Raw genomic sequence first — 24,488 nt, forward strand, 5'->3', positions numbered from 1 at the left:
CTTAAATGTGGCAACGGAATCATCACCCACTGTAACGATAAAAATCACCTCATCGTCCACACAAGAAAAGGCTGTATTGATGATGTTAATTCAAGTGGTGTAAACATGTTTTATGCTGGTGGCGCTGAAGAAAATAAAATGTGTTAGACTTTTAAGAGGTGAAAAGTAGTAGAAGAAGATGACAAACTATTGCTTACTGTTAGAGGGACACTTGATTTCAAGGATTGATGGGAAACGTAGTCTAATTACTGGCAGCTCTCACAGCACAGTCTGGTTAATCATGTGTGTTAGTCTGTAGTCATAACACCAGTCTGGTAGCTATTATGTGTCATGTTATCTTAATGGAAGACTTTGACATTTTGAATTTGATTATATATATATATTTTTTTCACCCAAGCATGTTAGCATTGCTAGCATTTGTCATTAAAACCAAGGAGCACATCTAGCTGTGAGCTAGATTCAGTCTGAACATCAAATGTCAAAGTTTTCCTTTAGGGATTAAAACCAGCAGTGTCCCCACATCGTCCTGACTAAATTCTTCTGTTCCACAGAAAAGCAACCTCACAGGTAGCTTCTTGCATCGTTTATATGATTTTAAAGTGTGGACGCATGCTTTAAAGAAACCATGATGAACTAAAATGTTGGTTAAGGAGGTAAATTTGGGACAAAGGCAAAACGATCGTCAACAAAACAAGGCACTTGGATTTCCTTTGAAGAAAAGAAAGCAGGGAGGTGTGATCATGATTTGTGCCACTAGCATTCCTCTTTCTTCATTTCATCAACCTGAAAACTTATTTTTTTCTTTTTCCAACATTTCCCCTGCTCCTCTATATGCTCTATATACCAAATCTCTACAAAATATAACTGTACAACTGTATACTGAAAATATCACTCAGTAAATAAATAAAAGTGTACAAGTACACGGCATGTAGATGTACATAAATGGGCTTCTCTCTCTACTTTCTGGTGATTAAAACAGAGAGAAGAAGGCAGAGCGATGCCCTCCTCTCCCTTCTCTTTTTCAATGGATTTACATTCAGAATTGTGTCAGTGAGGTCCCAGCAGAGGGCAGTGGTAATAAGGTTCACTTAAACCCCTGAACCATTAAAAAAGGAAATAAAATTAACAGGGATCAACTCTGTCCCAGTCCAAAATTAGCCGAGCATTCCCCACAATCCCCTGTGCTCTTTTTTTTCTCCCACTGTTCTTAAAGCGTTAACCAAGCTAGCTAGCCAACCAGAGTCAGTCCTGTCATTTAGCTTGTTAGTACTAGCGGCTACCATCAACAACCACTGGTTACACAAGGCAGAGAGTGCTAGTGTTTGAGCATTTCCGCTAGGTTATTATGTGGCTGGTGGCTGGAGGGTAGCATAGCAGCATTGGTGGTGAAGTTGGTGCTCCCTGTGTCTGCTGCTGCTGCGCTGTGGGGGAGGGTAACGTACGGAGGCCGGAGGGTCGGAGCCGCTGGAGGGCAGCCTGGAGGAGGACGAGGAGCGCTGGGTGGTGGCAGTGGAGGTGGAGAGGCCCGTGTAGGAGCGCTCGCCCTGGCTGAGGTTCCTCTTGCGCTCGCGAACCAGAGCCTTCTGGTGGCGCTTCATCCGCTCCAGCTGCTCCTCCGCAGTCATTCGGCCGCGAGATTGGTTGCTTGGGAGCTGAAGAGTCTCTGTGGGTGATGACAGACGCTCCAGAGCACTCTTAGGTCTCTCCTGGGGAGACAAGGATGGAGTAAAGACATGGGGAGAATTGGAACAAGGATGGGATGGGCACAAGAGATGGATAGTTAGTATCTTGTGAGAAGACGAGGGGGAGACATATGAAAGAAGCAACATCAAAGACAGTAAAACAGGATAGTAAACAGCAGCAGTTACAGAAGTCACAGAATTTAAAGCCTTTCGTAACAACAAAAACTGTACCTATTTGCTTTTATATAGACACAAATCTGTTACGATGGTTCAAGCAAAGAATCTACAGCCAACTGTCTTAGTGTCAGCACATTAAGGGCATCATCTTTACCACTGTTCAGCATTCAGACCTTTTCACTGGGTCAAACTGTACATCTTGAAACCAAAAACGTGCCATGAAACATACGATTTACATTGAGTTTCCAAGGTGTGCATAAACAATGAACTCACCTGTGCTTCACTGATATCTGCAGATACCTGCATGTTTGTTGTCTGGACTCACCTTTGCTGCAGAGCTCCCAGGGCCCCTCCTAAGGGTGACGTAGGATGAGATGGAGCTGGACTGGTTCAGTTGAGTTGAGGAGCCTGGTAGACCTTGTTGGTAATATTGGGACAAGAATCACTGGGGTTTAGTTTCATTTTCACAGTGAAAACACAATAGCTGAAAATCTCATGCAAGGGAAATGAACAGAATAAGAATGTTGGCTGAAACAACAAACAAAGGTTCTACTCGCCACTCTGTGTAAGGAGTAAAGCGTTATATAATAGAAAGCATCAACATTGATAAAAAGAGAAAAAAAATACATTCACTGAACTGCTAAATGCTAAAACTATTTAACCCTTGAGACATTTCTGGGTGTTTTTTGCTCCTGCAATATGAAGTCCTGCACTTCTTTGGAACCAGCACAACTATGGCCGGGAGCAGAAACAACTCAGAAATGTCTTCTATGCAGTATAACAAAGTCACAACGTAAAAAAAAATCCTAAAAAAGACAAACCAATATTGAATATATTTAAATATAGATTTCACAAAAATTCTCTGTGTCCACAAGTTTTAACAATAAAAAAGTGGCAACTCCACATACTAGAGATATGCACCGTTCAAAAGTTTGGGGTCACCCAGACAATTTCATGTTTTCTATGAAATCTCGCACCAATATTCATGTGCCAACATAATTGTACAAAGGTTTTCTAATCATCAGTTAGCCTTTCAACACCATTAGCTAACACAATGAACCATTAGAACACAGGAGTGATGGTTGCTGGAAATGTTCCTCTATGCCCCTATGGAGATATTCCATTAAAAATCAGCCATTTCCAGCTGGAATAGTCATTTACCACATTAACCATGTCTAGACTGTATTTCTGATTCATTTCATGTTATCTTCATTGAAAAAAAAATGCTTTTCTTTCAAATATAAGAACATTCATAAGTGACCCCAAATTTTTGAACAGTAGTGTATTTTACTGCTTACATTTTGTTTCCATACTTGTCTATTGTCTCTTATCTATTTCTGCAGTTCAGCCCTCCATGAATTTCTATCACATGACTGTTGGTCACAGTCAATAATGACTTCACTGTTGCACTGACTATTGCAGAATTTCTAGATCTTGACAGAATCTATTAGTGCCAAGGGTGTATTTTGGGAAAAATTTTTAGTTACAGACATGGAGAATTGAGGGATTGTAATGAAGATTTTAAGCTTCGACAGGCAAACGTTTTTTAGTGGAATGGTACATCACAGATGAGTCAAACAGGGACTCTCAGAAAGTTAAATATCCAGTGATTTGGGATATTTTGACAGTGTCTGCCTCTGACAAATGATGCAAGATTATTTTTTTGTAAAAAAAAAAAAAAAAAAAAAGTCTTTCAAATCTGGCAGTAGGTTTTGGGATTCAGAGGGTGAAAAATAAAATAAATAATTTTAAGAAAATGTCAGAGGATTTCAAAAAATGTGAGAAATGTTCCTCAATTGTCCAAAGATATTTAAAGTTTCTAAGAGTTTATTTAATGCTTTCACAGAACACATTTCATACAGTAACTATATTTCACTGGTTCACTCAATAAGAAACCATGTTACTCAGTATCCTGGTTTTACTTGTAAAATCAGTTGCATCTAGGTAGTGGGACACTGACGGGGAAACGCTGGCTTCAATAAAAATGATCAAGGTAACAGGAATGTTTCCAGTCAAATGTGTAGAATATGTATTTCACATGTTGCTGTTTAGATACCTTTGCTTGGAAAGTACTGATAGTCAGTATCAGGCCCCATGCTGTGGTGGCTAATTCCTGGCAGCTCCGGTTCACTCAGGTATGATCGCAAGTCAGTCTGAAACCGAACAAGGTTATGCTGGACGTATATTTAAAATCCTTCTCTCCCAACAGATCCCAACAGGCTGTACATTTGATCTCTAAACCCACATACAAGAATACATTTATACTGTGTGTAGAAGGTTTCCACAGAACAAACACAAGACAGCGTACCTTACAGTCCCCATTAGCAACATACTGCCCGCTCTCTCTGTCCCTCTTCCTCTCATCTGATTGGCGTTTCAGGCCACGCACTGATGTGTGGCGGATGACTGACGCCTCTTTGGGGAGCGGGGGCACCACAGGGGGTGTTTCCTCATAGTCATAGAGGCGAGGCAGTGGCGGCCTGGGTGGGGCGCTGTCCTCTGCCTGTGCAGCATCCAGGACATAAAGGTTTTAGTATTTTGACCTATGACCCTTACAGGTGAAGGTTTTAGCATCATAAATGAGTCCAGCAACATTTCCAGAAGGGGGAGACACTCACCCACTTTGGCACAGTGCTGTGAGGCAAAGTATGGGACATGATGGTGGGGATGGAGCTGCGAGGAGGAGGCTGGACCTCTGCGCTGTGAGAAGGCACTGCCGGGTCTGACACCGAAGGCACTAGTTTCCTCTCTGGTGGAGGATGTGAACGCAGAGAAATGTAAGTTTAGCGTTTAACTGTGAGCAGATTTTGACGTGGATTTTCAGTCAGGGAACAGACCACAGAGCTAGACTGACTGTTCACAGATAACAAACAACATAATATATTGAGAACATCAATCATTTTTTAACAGTCCTTTGTTTACAATCTTTCAATGTGTGATGTTCTAATATTTAGAAGACTAGGGAGTGAATGTAGGATGGAAATCAATACATACACAAATGACTCAGGACCTTTACTGGATCTTAATATATCTCTGACTAACTTTTACACCCTTGTCAATGACAGCACTAAATGGCTTGTCTGCCTACCTGGGTTCTGGACTGAGTCAATTGTGATCTTGTAGTTGGCTTTGCTGGCACTCAGTCCGGCCATCACATCCTCAATCCTCCACAGCTCCCGCTTCATTTCCGCTTTCTCTGGCTGTATAAATAACACAGGGATACGAACAAACCTCCACTTGTCATTTATAGTTTTCGCTTTTGTTTTTCTATGTTTCACATTCGACCATTTAAAAATGTTGTCTTGTAAATAGTTGTGACGTAGGAGCAGGTGTAAGAATTGAAGAGACAACGGTTTCATGTTTGTAAAAAAAAAAAAAAAATCTAATTATCTGGGCAGACTACATATAGAAAGTTTAAAAGTCACACATGCTGTATATGAAGCCCAGACTATAAGCGCAGCGAGATACTTCAACCTCTGAACCCCAAAACCAGCCAGCAGGTCTGAAAGACATGTTGCCTTTTAAAAATCAACACAAACTGACAGCATTTCTGATTCTGTCAGGAAATTTAGCATAAAAATCCTGATATTTCATTAAAAGCACGTCCTACATTCTACAGGTCTCATTTAAAACTTTGCAGACATGTAATTGTTTGCACAAACCAGAATTATCTGCATGACCCAGAGCAGACTTCTCAGCTGAACTGCAGGCTGTGTTTACTCAGAGCAGATGGAGGAACAGAATTATGGAAACATTAAAAAAGTCCGTAGAAAAATATCTATAAGACACGGAGTCATCCTGGTGGGCTTGTGGGCACTTGAGAAACGCTGCACATTTTGATTCTGGATTGCTTCAACTTTTGTTAAACAAGTAATAAAAAATTCAGCTTTCATTTCAATTTAAAATGATTTATGACATTAAAATTTTGTTTTACTGCACAAAGGACACTTTGAGTTCTATACTTCTAGGCATGCCTGTGCTATTTCCATAGATGTGTGCCAGACTTGCTGACTGTCTTGCAGTGCAAAATGAGCCCATGGTGAGCTGAAATGTGACAGAAAGGCCAAGAAACCGGTTAGTGGGGTTCAGAGGATTAGTTGAAAAGCCAGAGCCACTTTGGAGGTGAACGTGCTGTTAGCTGCAGGACCAGGTCTCACCTGCGGGGTGGCGCTGTGGTTCATATGTGCCTGCAGTGCCATCCTCAACTGCTCTACTGATTTCTCAAGCCTGCTGTACTCCTCCCAGGCATGTGCCATCTCCTGCATCACACAAACACACACACATGCACAGTCTTACAGTGCACAGAGCCTGAAGCACGCAGAGTAGAAAGTGCGTTTCTTTTTTTTTGTTACATACTGTTATGTCCGTCGGTAGACATTTATATGTACAAAACACCCAATTAGTGGCAGCAGAGCAGACACACAATCAAACACATGGAACGTGTTCATACATAAACACAAGCAGCATTCAAAAACACACATGCCCAGAAACACCTGCTAAACTAAGCATAGAAAAACACACACAAACACACAAAACATGCTGGTATTTATACGGTCAAATATACTGGGATTGGACAGTAATTCAAACATCTAGTTTTAATGTGACCGAGAACAGCAGCTACACCATCTCGTGCTCGCACAAGCATAGATACCGTTGAGAGGCGGGATATTTGGGCCCTGATGGTCACCAGATCTTCTTGCAGCAGCCTCTGCTGGTAGGCGATCTTGTGGGCGTGGGCCGGCTGCTCCTGGTACTGCTCCATCTGCTGGTGGGACACGTCCAGTACGCTCTCTAGCTTGTCCTGAGGGGGCGACAGGTCGATCAGCAAGAGGTCAACCAAAGCAACAGAGATCTGCTCACTTTGAAGACGGGTGCTCTTAAATGCACAATTAGAATATCTATGAAGTAGATACCAGTCATCCCAAAATTCCTCTAGAGGGCAGCATGTTTCCACAGTCAATCCTGAGCCACACTGAGATCTCACCACACCTCTTCTTACCAAGTTCCTGAGCTGGATGAGTTCGACTTTCATTTCAGACTATAGACTCAGCAAGTTCACACTGACAAGGAATCTATGGATAATTTTGTAGGGTCGAAGCCTAAAGGAGTTTGGTATACAATATTGCAGATTTTTAATTACAATGTTTAAAGTAGTCATAGGACACTCTCCTCTGTTTATGTTGGGTGGACTGAGATTGATCAGTTTGTCCCCCACAGTTATGTCTGTTATTCCCCATTTTCTTCATCTTTCCCTTTTATTTCCCACTAAAGTTCATACCGAAAGGTGTTATTTATTTTGTTTTCCAGACACTGTTTCAAGGAATCTGTGACCGTCTTCTGACATAGCCGTTAGCTGTTAGCATAGCCTAAGAGACTGTGAGAGTAGCTAATTCCCTGGTGTGTGGGAACAGCTTGTGTTTCTTGTTCAGTTTTCACAGTCTTTTCCTGAGAGACATTTCTGAGACCACAGAGTGATTACAGACAGAGGAGGCTGCATCACACCTGAAGCAGTGCATTTAATTGATCAATAATGGGTAGATAATCAGTATCGATAAAAAGATAATTGGTCAGGTCAATAATGACTCTTTCCCTAGTCTTGACCTTAAGTAAAATCTTTTGTAATTTACATTCTGGTCTGTTCAGCATCCTTTAATTATTTCATGTGTGTATGTGCTTCTGGACAGAGATCTAGCAACATTGAGAGCCAAGAGAAAATTCCTCAATATGACTGTGAACGTTTAATCTATACAGAAATCCACTTTCAGTACGTGGGACTGAGTGAAATCTCATGCGTGCTGCCATTTATTCTTTCACAGCTGAATCACTCTCTGTTATCAAACGCCATAATAGCTCAATTGAGAGCTGAAGAGTAAGCTTTGCCCTTGAAAATGGTCCCATCATGTAATATTTCTTATCATTTTCCAGCATTTGTGACTGTTGACTCATCGGACCAACAGAAGTTATCCGGCAGAATGAGATGATGTGATTAAAAGTCGATATAACCAGCAGTGTGTACCTTGTCGTCCTTCAGGGAGCTGATCTTCGCCTCCAGCTCCTTCAGGATCTTGTCCTGTTCACATAACCGACTCAACTTCACCTGCAGAGGGAGACACAGAGTCAGAGGATGGGAGAAGAGAGGAGGGCAATGAAGCAACTGCATATTGACACAGATCAAACACCTCTCAAGTGCTCCCCAAAGTGTGTGTCTCTGTGTTGACCTCTGGTAATGAAGCAGCTCATTTACTTAATTACAGCTCCTCTTGTCTGTGCAGCTGCAGATAAATGAGACAGGAACATGTATGTGGGTGTATGTTTGGACGAATCTCTGCATAGTGATGTGTGATTACATGAGTTTATGCACATGCACACGTTTTTTCTATATTTGCGTGCATGCATGCAGGTGTGAAACACTTTGCATCAACAGTCCTGTAGCTCCCCTTGTCTTTTACGGGTGTAATTACAATTACTGTGAGTGAACCCATTAAACAAAGTGGGTGTGACCCACCCGACACTTTTAATTACAGTATCAGGGGCGCCCAAAGCCTTGATAATTAATCCCTGATTAAACCTAAACTTGATGCCAAAGATGGAAACACTTTATCACTCTGCGGTAAAACTACAACAGCATATTTAAGCAATAAGTTTGCGACTGAACAGCTTGATGTGAACAAAGTACTTCATACACATAAAATTTTACACTCTCTACTAGGTTTTATATTCCATCAAATCAATTATTAATCCACATGTTGTCTCTATGGTGATGTTGTTGTTGAATCCAATCAAATATTCATTGCAGACAACGTGCTCATAAATTGTTTAAACAGTTGTATAAAGGAGATACTTTCATAAGAGAAAACACAACTAAAAAGCTGCAGGGAGTTGTGTGGATCACCAAACTGAAAGAGTGATGGCATTTACCTGTTAACACTTTGCATGCTGCTTCCCCTTAAAGCTAAGAGTAAAAGCTTATGTCCTCCCACACTTTCCACAGGATTTGCCTTAATTTCCCTCACTTTTCTCCCAGCTCGACTATGTCAGTAAATGCTGCCAACCAGATTTTCATGTTTTCTTGTCTGGAGGGGAACAGAAAGAACTCATTCCTTGGAATTTTAATTATTGCAAATGTACACATTTACACTGCAAACCACAATGGCACTGCATGTACATGCATACTGGCAACAATCTATGTTTAGTAACAGCTGATTATTGTACATATGTGCCTATTTTTTTCATTCAAGCAGGTGGCAAACAAAAAATAATCGAGCTTGAAATGTTGAATTTTTTTGGATCAACTTCAAAAACTAAAACATTTTCTTGGTCAACATTCAGTAACGAAATTTGTAACATGTTCTTATGACATCCAACAAACTAATAAACAAACAGAGCTGAGAATATAACCTTGTCACTGTCAAGTGGAGTTGGGATGTATTTGATGCAGCTGAGATTTTAAGAAGTGTTTACTTACATCCACATCACTTTCTGCAACCTTGACAGGTTTCCCTGACTCCTTCAGTGTCTGACTTCCAGCTACCTGGAATTTCCAAAAACACATTTCTGGATGTTTGTTATGTGGCAAAACAAAGCATCAGACTCCTTGGTACAGGAGTGCTGAAATAAAGGGAATACAGGACACAAAGACCATCTACAAACTACTGCGAGGCTGAGGCAGACTATCTGTGACACATTCTCTAAGCCTCGCGTACATGACAATATGAGTGAGTTTTGGCAAAAACAGACAAAATCAGCTCTTGCCATGAACAACACAATGGCCATGGAGACTTTGAAGCCCTGCACAAAATGACTTTTAAACATATTTATACAATCCTGTTTCTAAACAGGAAAGTCTGTATTTTTCAGAACACACCATGGACTGCCTAAGTTCAGGTGTTCATTTTCACTTTTACTTTCCAGTTTTAACTCTCAGAACCCCATAGCCCATTGGTAGGTTTTGAAAGGTATGCTATCTTTAAATTGCAAAAATTACACCATTTCTAATAGAGAGATAAATTAAAATATAATAATAAAAATACATTTCTTTCTGACTTTACTTGACTCACTCATCTTTGATGTGACGTTCAGTCAGGAAACAAATCTAAACTTAAAACTACTAATCAGAATCATTTCATTCTAAATGTCTCACAAAATTTAGCTGAAATTATTTTTGTACTGGTTTTGGCTGAACTGCAGGCTGTGCTTAAAGCAGAGAGGAGAAAAGTATGGGAACAAGCAAAAAAAAATTCAGTAGCAAAATATCAAGTGGTATGTCGTCACCATTTTTTTTCATCACTGGTAACACCTGTAGACAAGTGGGAATGTGTTGTGCATCTTGATTTCTGCTATTTATTTTTTTGTAAAATAAAAAATTAGAGAAACTCAATTGAAATGTTTTGAGTTCTGGTGTTATAATTGGGTGATGCTGCACAAAAAAATTGATTGAGCTCCCTATATGTTTTCATAGAGATGCAGGACTTTACACTGCGGTGAAAAATGAGCCCACAGTTAGTAAAAATGTGACAGAAAAAAAAAAATCGTGAACTTCTTGGGGTTCAGAGGGTTAAAAACATTAAATGACTGTACATGTGAAAAGTTACCAATAAGATAATCTACAAAAATCACCCACAACAGTTTTTTTTTGTGCTTGGAATAATTAGTAGCATGTGTGCTTCTTTTACAAAAAATAAAAACTCAAATAGAAATATAACACAGCAGAGCTCTGTATTATTGTCAAGGAGGTGCAGCGTTTCAGAGACGATGGTAGAAGCAGCTGGCTTTTCAACCACCGGGCCACAGCCACAGCCACAACACATGCACTGCCGAGCCATCCCATGCCCACTATTCAACAGCGCCGTCAACATGGCCACATGGTGAGAGGATGGCGTCAAGTCAGGTCGGTCAAAGGTCACTTAGAGAGAACACACTCGATGCCGTTCAAGCCGTGAATGCAGTGCTGCAAGCAATGGGATGGTCCTTCTACAACACTGACTCTCTAAACGCACACTCTCGCATACATACTCACTCTGAGCGTGCGTCCTACTCTGAGCACTGTACGGACATGCACAAGCATAAATGCACACGCACACGAGCAGACACACTACAGACACTTGGAGATCTTTTTTGTATTGTACACATACTGGACACAGGCACACATACGTACGCACGTACACATAGAGCTTACGTTCATTAGAGGCCTGAGAGGCCCAGCAGTGCAGTGCAGTAGTAAACTGTGAACTGCGAGGATCAGGGGCTCTAGAGCTCTGATCTGGGAGTCAAAATCACAAAGACACAGAGCCGCAGTCACAAAATGGCGGCTGCTTTTGTGAGATGCTTCTAAAACCAGTCAAGAGTTAGAAGATCACTGCAAATATGTGGGGATCTTTAATCCCGCACAGACGTCTGAACATCTCCTTCTGTAGCTACGTTTGTAGCTGTTTTGGTTCGACAGTTCAGCATTGGTCAAGGTGATAGAATTAGTTGTCAGCAAGAAACACCAAGTGTGTTAGTTTGAGCTATAAACATTTCAAATTGGAAAAGGCACACTAGATGTAGAAGGTTTGAACTGAAGAAGAACATTAGTAAAAATAACAAACAGGAATCAGATGATAAAGTGTGTCTATCATCATCTTTCTCACCTTTAGGTCCAGATACTCCAAGTCCTTCTTTAGCTGCATGTAGGTGTCATCCGCCTGGAAGGTGACAAACATGTGAGTGTGGATTACTGATCTGTACGAACAACAAATGAACAATTCACTACCTAAACTTATTTAATCCACAGAAGCATCAGCATCATCAAGTGGGATGTAGTGAGCTTTATGTATCCAGTATGACATGTTATACATGTTATCAGTGCTGTTACGTGTCTGACATGCATCACAACACACTTACACATACAGTCAAAATCCATTCATTTATTTCATGTTCAGAGAAGTTTAGCCAGTTCTACTGCAACATACAAAAGACCAGCACAGACCAGATCCAGAAGAAGCAGCAGGTCTTGAAACACTGCTGAATTCAGCTTTGAATTCAGCTCACATCAACAACAGAACAAACTTCGATACGGCCCAAAATCACCCATCAGAGGACCAGACTGACCGACACATCCACAGCTTGCCAGTTAGCTAAAGCATGGGATGGCTTTGTGGACGTCAAAAACATAGCAAGACAACATGCTATGGACACTATCAGTAGAAGCAGGATATGGATCAGCCAAGAACAGCACATGGAAAAGAGGCGGATGGTTCTGGACAGCCAGGCCAGCGCTCACTGACACGAAAGCAACGGAGCGTTTAGGTAGAGGTCGCCACTAATATACTGAAACTAGACAGTTGATGTTGGTGTTTTTGTTCGGCCTCTGTCTATCGTGTGATGTTTTTTAGCACTATTTCACATTTAGTATGTATTTGCAGTTGAGGAACGACCACGTATGAGATTAGGTGAGAAACACCACTTTTGTGTTTCAATGAAAATGGATTGAAGATGTCAGTGAACATAAATTCCATGCTATGAAACCTGTTTGCTTAATAAGAAACATTGACGTATTTAATGCGATTATAAAATCCTTGAGATAATACTGTGCTGACAGAAAAATAAGTGAGTCAGACTAAAAGCTGCTGCCGTCTATGTGTTGCTTTCAACTTATTCATCGTTTCTTACTCTGATCCATAGGCAGTGCTAGTGGTAGCAGGTTGTGGTGATGGAGATCAGTGGGAGGCAACAAAGCTGAGTGAACTATCAAATTTGCTGGGAGGGACTGAAAGGCAAGGTTCTCTTTTGTTTTTTGTTCTTTTTAAATAGCCAAAATGTCACTACCTCTCAGAGTAAGAAAATGTAAAAAGAACTGTCTGAATTTCAACTTCATGACAGTCCATGAACTACACAACTACGCTTAATGTATGTTTAAACTGTGAAATTGCATCAAATCACCTTATTCTACATGTATTCAAAGGTAAACTGTTAGTAAAAAGAAAACAATTCTGTGCTCCTTGGCACAACCGAGTAGCCACCACTGACTCAATCGTGACAAAAATTCTGTGAGTTCTCAGGTGAACTGCAAGCTGTTGTTTTCGGCATTTTAACTGTTAAGCTGCACAAAAGATATTTGTGAAGTTCTCTGTACTTCCAGTCATGATTTTGCTGTTTCCATGGAGGTGCTAAACTTTATACTGTGGTAAAAAGCAGACACTTAAATGTAAAACAGGATAAATTTAATGGTTTTTACTTGAAATGTTTATTATTATATGAGTAAGAATTAAGCAAGATGGTAGGCATGATGTAAGTGTAACGCAAGTCTGCACAATGTTTAGTGGCAACCTCTACCGGCCCCAGGTAAAATGAGGGGCAGATGGGCCGGCGTGCTGCAGGGGCGAACCTGGGAGTTGCAAGGGCCTAGTGGAGCTGAGAGGCCCACATGTCCAAGTGGGGACACAGGAGAGGGCCCAGCGCTGAGGAGGGGACTGGTGCTAGTGGTGGTAGCCGTGAAGAGGCGGTGTTGGTGGAGGGGCTCTTTGGGACCGTTGAGCCGCTGGAGTTGGGCTAACGTTTGCTGACGTGCGGAGGCCATCTTGGCCTGATGCCGGCGCAGCTGAATGAGGAGCAGAGTGAGCTCCTCCGGCTGTCACAGGCACCACAGGACATTCAATCTGGCAAATCTCAATACTGACCACACAAGTTTGAGTAAAACTTCTCCTCTCTTCAATAAGTAACCCAGCCAATTTGTTATGCGACTGGCTGATGGCTAATTTGAACAAGCAGAACTGCAGCTAAAGTAAGGAGGATTAATGGGTTCAAAATAAGGCAGGCACACATCATCATACTGAACATGACAGGATTAAACACTCTCCCTCTTTTTATTTCAAGTAATATAAATGTATACACAATGTCAACTGCAATAAACTTTGTGTATTTGTGAGTAAAACGTACCGTTTTGCCATGAAGGCTGGGTGCGCTGACTGTGTGTGTGATGTAGCCAGATGTAGGCATTGACCGTCTCTCAATAGTAGCAGCCTATAACACACAGACAACAGATTTATATGGACTGTTTGGCCAAGTAATATTACAGTATCATATTAAATAAGATGTGTGTTATATAGTTGTTCCAGAATCAATATGGTCTCACTTCAGGCCTGCTACAACAGCATAACAACATCAAGTTCCAAATAAGGCTACAAATCTTGTTTGAGAAGATATAATATTTATTTTAACCTTGATAAGAAAATACTGTATTGTTTGTTTTGTGGGGGCAAAATGAAGTTGCCTGTGTATGTGGGAGAGTGGGCGTGAATTTGCATAATTTTTCACTCAATATTAAAAGTGCCATATTTAGATGCAGATGAACAACTGCAAATTTCATCTGCTTGCTTTAGTTTGACAAATGAATGTATTTATTTACACAGAGCACAATGTATTTAATACAGCATGTATACATTTTGAGTGTTTTCCCGACTGACTGTGAAAACAGTTGAGGTAATTTAACAGACAGATCTGTCTGCCATTGAACCCCAAAGGTGCTAAAACAATTATTCTGTTCAGTGAAGCACAGTTCCAACATAAACCCCACACCGTCAGGATGACTGACACTGTTCTGGATGAGAAACTACTCCATTTGATATGATACACGTAACACTGGGGAAAAAAAAGTGTTAATGTTGCAATCTCTGGAGTAGCACAAAAAACAACAAGATTCATTTCACACAATCTATGCAGCAGAGTGTCATGACAACAGGGAATCGTGTACTATTGCCATTCATACTTCAATTATATCAAATAATTTCTTAGAAATTAGACTCTGTGTCCTTATTTTTAAATTGCTACTTGTTTATATTGCAAGAATTAGGATTTACTAACATTGATCTTTGTAAATTGATGCATATAAGAGTTTGAGCTACATAATAAATATGCAAATATGACACAGACTTCACTTATTTACAAAATGTTATCTCATTTTTTTCTTTGATTGAGATATGCATAATAAAGCTGGGTATAAACACTTCTCTGTGCACATTAAGTACAGCTGAAATCAAAATCACCCCTTTGCCTACAGAAAGCTGAACTCCATTGCTAGTGTCATGTTTTTCCTCTTTCTTACAACAATGAAACATGAAACCTAAAACTCTGACAAGACAAAGTGACCAGGACCGAAGCACAGTGATGTTCTGTCAGGCATTATTTTACCTTGAGCAGCTGAGATTTGGTTCTGCGGGGGGATACAGTGAAGGGGATGTCCAACACTGACATGTCACTCACAGGCCTGACTGTCACCCGTTCAGCAGGCGTGTGTGGCCTCCGTGTGGGCGACAAGGTTCGGCTGGTGCCGGGTGGGGGCCCCGGTGGAGGGATGTCTGCGGATGAAGGTGGTACCGACACACAGCGAGGAGGCCCCTCTGACCTGGGAGCTGAGTTGGAGGGAGGCACAGTGGATGGGGGCCGGGGACCAAATGGGTACTCTGGGGCTGGAGTGTAAAGTGGCGCCGTGGGACTGCCGTGACGGAACTGGTGTCGCTGCTGCCACTCATACAGCTGCCAGACGGTGTTGGACCCTGGACCTCCTTGCTCTGGGGTGAGGCGGAAGTGGCTCAGGCGGTCCTGGGCATATTTGTACTCGCCGAGTCGACCAGGTGAAGGACTCTGGCGAGGAGTTTTTGGCAGGGTCTGATATGCGTCAATGGAGGCGAATTTGTGCTGGGCTGGAGGCGTGCGGCGGGGAAGGGTGTTGTCTCTGGATGGGGGGCTGATGAGTAGGAACAGCAACAGAATAGTTTTGTCACACACAAATACACCAAACATCAGGAGGTAATTTTCTAAGACTCTGTCCAATGATAAAACTGATGTTTTGGAGATGGCCAGGTAGCTCAAATGGTTAAGCGGGTGACCTATAAGCAGCGGCCTGGGTTCGACTGCAGCTCACGGCCCTTTGCTGCAGGTCACATTTAGACAAAAAGCAGTAACATAACATTTCACAATATGCTCAGACAGAGCAGTGCTAGTGGACACCAAGTTTTTGTTGACAACAGCAGCATGCTCCAGATGCAAATGATGCTACAGATTTGTAAAGCTGTAGTGAAACAGCAAAACAACGCAATTTTTTTTTTTACAAAGCTCTGAAAAGCCAAGCAGACCTGCAGATTCAGGTAATAATTCTTTATAGAACAAAATCAAGCTACGACGGGATATGGCAAATCCTTAATATACCAGTTGGCTCCGCTGGTTGGGAAGCTAATGGGACCACAATCCACTGGCGCTCTAGGAACTACGTCAGCCTATTTGTTGCGCTGATTGGTTGTATACCTACCCAAATGCTGCAGAGTAATTTGAAAGACAACCTTTTAGCCCGCCTCCCTCCCTGTCGAGCGGCCCTAGACCCTTGTGCCTTCAGAACATGGGTCTAGCGTGGCTAGGCTAGCAATAACTAGCATTTTTTTAAAAAAAGACAATTTCCTTATTTGTAAAAATGAAGGTTTTCTAAAGAACCTCTGGGGTGCATACAGCATGTGACGGTGACCTACCCTTTGTGCTCAGCCTTCTGCACTTTGACCCACTGCTCCACCTGATCCAGAACACTTCTCCTGTGCACCTGCTTTTGTGGGTCTGCAGCAGGCGGCTCTGGAGCCCTCTGGTACGTCCCGGCTGCGATCCCGTTGGGCTCCAGGATGGGGCTGGGCGTGGAGACGAGGCCGTTCCTCGTGCAAACGCTGGAGGGCAAAGTCGAGGCAGCTCGAGACGGCGCACGGGATGGTACCCTTGATACAGGCGCTGAAGCCGACACGTGGTCTGACTGCAGGAGGGTGGAGGAGGGAGGATTGGATGGCAGGGAAGTGTGTGTGTCCATTTCCAGACCAGTGCTCCCTATGGGGTGCTCCAACATGATGGTGCCAGGAGAGTCTTTGTGAAAGCTGCAGCGGCTCTCGGCGTCACGGTGGATGGGCTCCAGGAGAACCTCGTGGATGATGGGCCTTGTTGTCTCAGACTCTGAAGTCTTGATCTTGTGGTGGTTTACGTGGTTTGTCTGGGGGACAGCCTGCTGCAGCAGCTTCTCTAACTTGTCAGCTGGTCTGTGGAGAGCAGAGATTACAAAAATAGGAATGAATACTATCCTTTTACGCTTTTACTACTCAATATTGTTCAAATTTTAGATGATAATTAACTGCACCAGTTCTCCTGATAGCTATGTTCTCCCCAGACTTCTCAAAGATTTACAGTGCCTTTTCCTTGATGAGAACCAATTCAACTTCATTTGATCACTTCACTGATATCCCATGGACATCATGTTCCAACAATTCCGCTTTTGATTTTTGTTTTTTTTGTTCTGTTGGGCTGAAGTGAATTGGAACTAGATGATGATTGTCACATGAAAGAGGAACTTTTGGCCTCATCCCTAACTTTAAGGACCGGGCTAAATAAACCACCAGGGCCATTTTAAATCAGGAAACATGACAAGCAAAGCCTTGTAACCACAATTCGATTTTAAGCTCATTAAAGAAATCTCATGTGACAAGAAGCACTCAGCCAAGAAAAATTAGACAGGTCTCTGACATTCATTGAACCACACACCAAAGTTTACTTTTAAAAGATGAATTGGACAGCCTCAGGTGCCGACGTTGTCCCCCGTCAGCAGCTGTTCTCTCAGAATATCCAATATAAATCAAAACTACAGTGACTGGTCTGCTCCCATTAAATTGTTCTATATGTGTCACATGAGGAATATCTTTTAGTCTTAGAGTAGCGTGTTAAGAGCAATGCATGCCATTGTGCATTAAAAAATTGCATACTGTAAAAGAAAATTCCTCTAAAAGCAGTTCAACATGCCAGCAAATACTATTACTACTGCTAGAGTTTCTACAAAGATGGCCCAAGAGCCACCTTCCCAACAGGAAGCTGTCTTCAGCTTGGTTTGCTTTCCGTCATTCGCTAACAACTATTGTAATCTTGTGCCATCTTCCCTTTGAAAAAACAAAATAATGAAAATGAAGGGGTTGCAAGCTGCGGGTGTCTCACACTGCCAGTGAACGATGGGATGTATTTGATCTGTGCCCCCTCCCCTCCTCAACACATGAATAATACATGGAGGAAGCCGCTGCTCGTTCAAAAACACCATTCCACAACATTCAAATGTTCTCTTTGAAACCAACCAAGCACATAAACAAATACACTGCGCTCATATGCTAAAGCAAGAGGACAGCAGAGTGGGATGTTTTTCCAGGAGTGTGAGCCATTTAGAGTGATGTACAACAACACTGAAACTGCAACACTTTACTGAAGGCATGTATTTATATAATATAACAACTGTAATGATCACATTCAGTACCATCACTGAGCCCATATGCTGTTTTAGGGATTAGGAAACTAGCCATTCGAAATACACTGTCAAATGTTCAGAGCATCTGCTGTGGAAAACACTGACTGACTGCATGAACACTTGCTTAGAGAGTTCATGAACTGGACTGCTACAATCCAATAACATTTTAATTTATCATTAGGTCAAAAAGCAGATCTCTGAAAAGTTTAGTACAAAATCTCCACAGCTCTAAATGATGGAAGACAAAGAAGTATGAGGTTAACGTTCAGCCTCCAAACCCCAAAACCAACTGGGAAGTTTGAAAGCCATGTTGTGCTCAAAAGAATCACCAAAATCAAACCGTTACAACTTTCTGACAGTCCTTGAACTACTCATTTATTCAATTATTCAATTTAAGGTTAACATGCACATGACTTTTTTAAGCACTCCGCGAAGATAAATCCTTTGCGCAAACTATATTCTGTAAAAAAGTGAAATTTCATTGCAAATAAGGAAAACACAAAAAAGACACAAAAAAAATCAGGGACTTTCAGCTGAACTGGGTTGAACTGCGGGATTTGTTTATATAGACAGGACACAAGTATGTAAAGACAATAAAAATGTAAGGAATAAAATATCCATAGTATGCACAGCCACTATTTTTTCACTATTGACACCTGTGGGCACCTGTTGATTACAGATTTAAAAAAAAAAAAAAAAAGTCTGCTGGTTCCATAGAGGTGCCGGATTGTATATTTTTATATTGCTGTGAAAGATGATACGGCAGTGAGTAAAAATGTGACGGGAGCAAGATGTCCAGAAACTGCTTCAAGTTCAGAGGGTTGATGGTATAATGGAGTGAGTGTGAAGTTAAGTGTGTTATTCTGTAGTTACAGTTGATGTTTATACTGTTCTTTAAATTGGAAATATTTACCCTGGACTATGTGAACTGTACTGTCTATATTTAAATAAATGGCAGGCTATAATAATCTGATCATTAGTTAAAAAAATACATACATATAGATGACAGAAATGGTCACTTAAATAAAAAATACTAGAACCAAACACAAGGGGGAGCTCATGATGTAAAGTGGAGAAATCAATGTTTCATCAATGCAAAAACAACAAAAGCAATGATCTGGAAATGTTTGTTCTGACTGAACTTTACAGTTTTCAGCCTTTTTGTTTAACACTGTTCAGTGACTGAATCTACTTATAGACTCACATAGACCTCAAGTTTGATGCTAAACTTCTACAGTTGTCTAGTTTCTGGTAATGAATGCTGGCCAGGTTTGTTTCCATGCACTCTGTGTGTGTGTGTGTGTGTGTGTGTGTGTGTGTGTGTGTGTGTGTGTGTGTGTGTGTGTGTGTGTGTGTGTGTGTGTGTGTGTGTGTGTGTGTGTGTGTGTGTGTATAGCCCTACCTGATGAGTGTGTCTCCATGGTTCTGCATCAGCGTGGCCTGGTTCATGGCTGTCAGCCAGGTGTTCATGTCCTCTTGGGTGTCTGCACTGAAGTAATATGTCCGCATGCCAGTGTGCTCCGCCTGCGAGCCAATCACAGAGCTCTGCTTGTAAATGTACGAGCGCATACCAGTGTGGCTAGCCTATAGGAAGAGAGAAGAGATTTGGTCAGGTGGTGGTTCGAGAAGCACAGAACTCATCTGAGAGATGGTGTGTTAGATGAGCTTCAGCTTTGGCCAAAAAGACAGGGGCGATATCATGCTGTCCAACAAGAGAAACAACATCAAGCACCAACCAGTACAGAAAGAGCCAATGAAGGGAGCCACACAGTAGAAATACAAAGACAATATAATCAGGCAGATACGACCAACATAGCCACAAGGTTTGACCAATGAGAGGAAAGGTAGTTTGGTATGATGGAAAATAGAAAATGTGTCAGAATAAAGGAACCCCTAACCCAAACATTTCTCATAATCCTGTCTCGTTTTGTTCTTTTCCCTTCTGCTATTCCCACTTAGAAACTGACAACAAATTGGCAAAATAAACAAACAAAAGCGTACAAATATATACAACAGTAAAATGTAAATCATATGTTTTAGAAGGTGCTTGATATGTTATCAAATTCATATCTTAATATAATACTTGATTAGCATTGATCAGAGTGGTGTGGACAAAGGCAGCTGTCCAAAGAGTCTGACAGGTGTTTGTACTTTGTGATTTAGGGCTGAGCTTATGACAGACCTATTCAAACTTAACAGATATCGCTTTGCACACACATCAAAAAAGGCCATTAGTGACGAGTGTAAATTCCAGTATGTACTTCAGCAATCTACATTCAGCACATTGCAGCTCTTACTTTGTACTTTAATGGTGTATTCATGAGTTTTTTTAATATCAATGCATAAAATTACGATGTTTAATGTGATCCATGTCATAATTTCAAACAGAAAGGGCACCTGCCTGTGCAACTTCTAATTTTCATTTTAATGGCCTTGAGCTATTTATTTTCCTGTTCTGATCCATGAACACTCGTTAACCTCATTTCCAGTTGCAGCAGGCCATTGTTTCTAGCAAAAAGTCTCTGATAAACTCAATGTATACTACATAACAAGCATTTAACACAAAGTCAGCAGCTAGCCCATGAACTTCATGAAGCATTTAGCAGGTCGAGAGTAAGATGTTTCTCCAAAATGTCAGCAGGGACTAGGCCATCACAATAAATAACTAAATGAGTTTTTTTTAAATCACTCAATTATCAAGGTCAAGAGAATTTATAACAATATTATTATAGCATCTATTTTCTAAAAAATGGGCAAATGAACTACACTTAAAATATCAGTGTAGAGAGAGTCTGTAACCACAGTTAACGTTGCTCCTATGTTCAACTGTCAACCACATAGTTACATATGTCCATTGTTAGGCTATTTCTCTTTTTAAACATTACCGTTATCAACAATAATAGCACATCACAGCACCCTGAGGACCATAACAGAGCTAAAAGAAGACCAATAATTGAATGTTTTTCAATGAGTTGACTAGAAACATGTCTAGGTGTCCAGTAAATAAGCAAGTTTGCCAGCATCTTCACTCTTAACAACTACACTAGGTGATATTATGTCTGTGTTTTCAGCTTGCTTCACTGCCTCAAGTGGCCACAAAAGTCCATTTATGCAGCTCCCTGAACATTCTCAGTGCCCACAGATTTTTCCATCCTTTCCCAGAATACCTCTTCTTGCACCTCAGAGAACGAATGAGGTGTAGCTAAACGCAAAAGTTAATTCTGTTTTTGTAGGTGGAGACAGCAGTAACACAGTAAGATCAAGCGAGGAGAAGAGTTTTCTAGCCAAAGCAAAAATGAGTTTTTTCTTTTTGGAAACATGTCTCTGGCTGCACTGCATAGTGAACTACTGAGAAAACCGTCAGTAAAGAAGTTGGCATCTCTGCCTCTCCTACTATAGATTTATGTGCAGACTGAAGCCTTGGAGGGTGATATCTGGAAGTTCATTGTTTGATAATTCACATAGCGGGACCATCAAACAACCAAACTAATCTCAAACGGTGTATCAGCAAAAGCTGCTTTTTAATTAATAGTGTCTAACTGTTTTGTAGCCTTAATAAAGATGTCCTTGTTGTGAATGTGGGGTTATTAGCGCTCCTTTAAAGTGAGCTGCACTCCATTGAGCACAGCTCTATAAATGTCCTACTTTTCCCTTTCCTTCCTTCTTCCCTTCCTTCCTTTCTTTCTTCAGCGTTTCAGGAGTCGGGACTGGAGGATAAATGAGAGCACCCACTCAACAACAGATGCATGTAAATGAAAAGTAATTAAACAGTGAATCTCTCCTACCCTAATTCATTCTCTGAATAATGAATGCAGGATAGTAAGTCTGTATGGACTGTTGTAGAGAGATCCACTGTGGGTGCAGCTCAGTAATTTCTCTGCAATTGCTTTGTTTGGTTTATAATGCGATGAAATAAATGTGATTTCTCAGCAGCTTGGCTTCTTGTCTTCGGCGTGACAGTCAGGAACACACAAAACATCACTCCCACTTAAGCAGTTTAATGTACACACTGAACACGTTCATGAATAAAACAGACTGTCACCCCTGCTGTTCTAGCCCTGTTACGATGAACGCTGAATAAACCCTGGCAAACAGATACAGACATGTACACAAACAACATGATAATTCACCTCCCCTCTCAAAGCACTGCTGTCTGGCTGAAGAAACAACTTCATTTTAGTGTCTGCAGCTGAGCATTAATAAAATGGCTTCAAATAAAATTCCCTTACTCACCATGTTAGTGCTTATTTTAAGATCTGGGAGCCGATTGCGTCATTCACTTGATTTGCCCAGAACTCAATAACCTGGCACTAGCTCTTCCACGATGTTCAAGCAAGGAGGAGTATTATCATGAAGGCGCTGAAAAACTTTTGCTGAGACTGCATAGAGGGAAGAAAAAGCTGAAAATATCCTCACCTTTATATTTAGGATTACAGTGATACTGATTTTCCATTTTCAAGGCAAATTCACTTTATTTTAAATGTAATAAGAGAGCACACAATCAAAAACTGGGTTTTTATTCCAGGCAGCGCAACACAATAACTTCCCTGATGAGATCATTTTACAGCTATAATGATCAATATAATAGTTCACCAACAGAAACAGAGATATTTTTCTTTCATGTGCAGATTTTGTGCTTTTATTCTAGTTTATACCCATATAAAATAATATTTTACAGCTATTCTTACTCCTGGCTCTCAGAACTTGTGATATTGTACTGCTAAGCTTTTGACATTTCTGAGACTAAATAATGAGTCAGTTAATGCAATAAAATAATCATTAATTAGTGATGAAAATATTTGTTAATGGCCACATTTGTTCATCTGCTGCAATCCTACCAGCACTGTAACTACAGCAAAACCTCTGAATGTACTTTAAAAGAGCATAGACTTTACTTTAAAATACTATATCCATGAATTCAAATGCAGTATATAACATTCACCTAAAGAAACTTAAGCACCAAAGTTTTAATACCTAAAATTATACCTAAAGGTTGTTTTCCTTCACACTATACTGATAAATGATTAGTGTCTTGTTTTAGTTTCTTTTAACTGACAACCTGTTTTAGAAGTTCTGCCTGAATTTACAAGTCAAATAAGAGAATGTCACATACTGACTTGTCCTCAAAGCCTTTATTATTTAAGAGCAGTCAAAAATCCATTCTATCGGGAGATTTCCAACCCCACGCCATGCATTATGTCTCTATGTCCAGCAATCATATGCTGTCTGAGCACATGCAAAGGGGTGAGGGTATATAAGTACTAAGTACTTCTACTTACTCCTTTTCGAATATGTAAGAAGGTGAAGTGACTAAAAGTGTTGGTCACTTCATATTTGATGTTCGAAATAAATAAATAAATAAAAAAAATAAAAAAAATGTTCAGTAGACATTTTCCATTATGAATCTGTCTTCTTGATGACTTTCTCATGAGTAAAATCATCTGGGGTGTGTGGTTGAAATAAAAACTCTGTGGACACTTTTGCCACAATGCTGCCCAAAGGAAAGTCCACAGCTGTGACCCGTACCCACAGCTCAATCGGCCTGGTCACTGTCATGTGTTAAGGTACACCAGAGGGCAGGAAACAGGCAGGGAAACTAGTTAGCAGCTACTTGTCTTCAAAAGCGAATACTGGATGTGTCCAAACCCCCCCCTAAATATCTTGACGAAAGCAACACAGCATCCTGAGGAAACAGCTGTCAAAACACGCCTGTTCACTCACCATCAGCACTCTGACAGATGGCCTCTTACAGCTACAATGGGACGGGCTGCTTGATGAGAGACGCGATGAGGATTGTGCCGCTAGTCAGATGTTTGGGCACGTGCAGAGATGCTGGCATGCAGTGAGCACACACACAGTCCAGAGGCATAGACACATGTTTGTACTGTAATATGTTGCACAAACATGTGTCAAAATCCAACTTGAATCACAAAATTTTTTGCCAAAGCTTAAATCTACCTCTAGTCCCAAACCTAAATCCTGTTCTCATTGTGTTTGGTACTGAGGAATGAACAAAAACGACTTTATTTTGTGGACAATGCTGTCACCCATACAACCTCTGCCAGACTGTACACATATTCAAAAGCCCTAGCGATTTCTATCTCAAAACATCAGCCCCAAATGATCCTCATTTTGGCGACATGAGAACACACAGACACACACACAATGAGGACGCAGCACAACACACACCACCAGCGGTTTAAAATAACATTGGGAGTCTCTGCCTCTCTTTAGCAGGAATGCTGAGTGGGTCATTCAGCTCTGAGAGCACGACCAACACACCTACACACTGAATCCACTGCACGGCTAAGCCTCTCTTTCTCTCTGTTGTTTGCGCCGGG

General features: G+C 41.1%; 1 protein-coding gene across 10 annotated transcripts in view; it reads right to left on the minus strand.

Annotated features, from left to right (window-relative positions):
- Positions 1-24,488, minus strand: part of LOC110956882 (pleckstrin homology domain-containing family A member 7-like) — a 161,058-nt gene that overhangs the window by 8,579 nt on the left and 127,991 nt on the right. For 4 of the 10 annotated variants that reach the window (XM_022202624.2, XM_022202628.2, XM_022202630.2 and 1 more), the window contains 17 exons: positions 19,550-19,731; positions 16,358-16,903; positions 15,027-15,582; positions 13,776-13,859; positions 13,225-13,467; positions 11,489-11,542; positions 11,035-11,118; positions 9,325-9,390; positions 7,876-7,956; positions 6,511-6,660; positions 6,017-6,118; positions 4,948-5,059; positions 4,478-4,608; positions 4,168-4,362; positions 3,916-4,012; positions 2,185-2,276; positions 1,443-1,706 (listed from right to left, as the gene is read on the minus strand). In XM_022202624.2, the coding sequence (XP_022058316.1) occupies positions 1,443-1,706; positions 2,185-2,276; positions 3,916-4,012; positions 4,168-4,362; positions 4,478-4,608; positions 4,948-5,059; positions 6,017-6,118; positions 6,511-6,660; positions 7,876-7,956; positions 9,325-9,390; positions 11,035-11,118; positions 11,489-11,542; positions 13,225-13,467; positions 13,776-13,859; positions 15,027-15,582; positions 16,358-16,903; positions 19,550-19,731 (3,039 nt within the window). The remainder of the gene's footprint in view (positions 1-1,442; positions 1,707-2,184; positions 2,277-3,915; positions 4,013-4,167; positions 4,363-4,477; positions 4,609-4,947; positions 5,060-6,016; positions 6,119-6,510; positions 6,661-7,875; positions 7,957-9,324; positions 9,391-11,034; positions 11,119-11,488; positions 11,543-13,224; positions 13,468-13,775; positions 13,860-15,026; positions 15,583-16,357; positions 16,904-19,549; positions 19,732-24,488) is intronic. The other 6 variants (XM_022202627.2, XM_022202633.2, XM_022202625.2 and 3 more) reach the window with 5 other exon arrangements.

The sequence above is a fragment of the Acanthochromis polyacanthus genome, chromosome 8 (genome assembly GCF_021347895.1).
Source record: "Acanthochromis polyacanthus isolate Apoly-LR-REF ecotype Palm Island chromosome 8, KAUST_Apoly_ChrSc, whole genome shotgun sequence".
In the NCBI taxonomy this organism is placed as follows: Eukaryota; Metazoa; Chordata; class Actinopteri; family Pomacentridae; genus Acanthochromis; species Acanthochromis polyacanthus.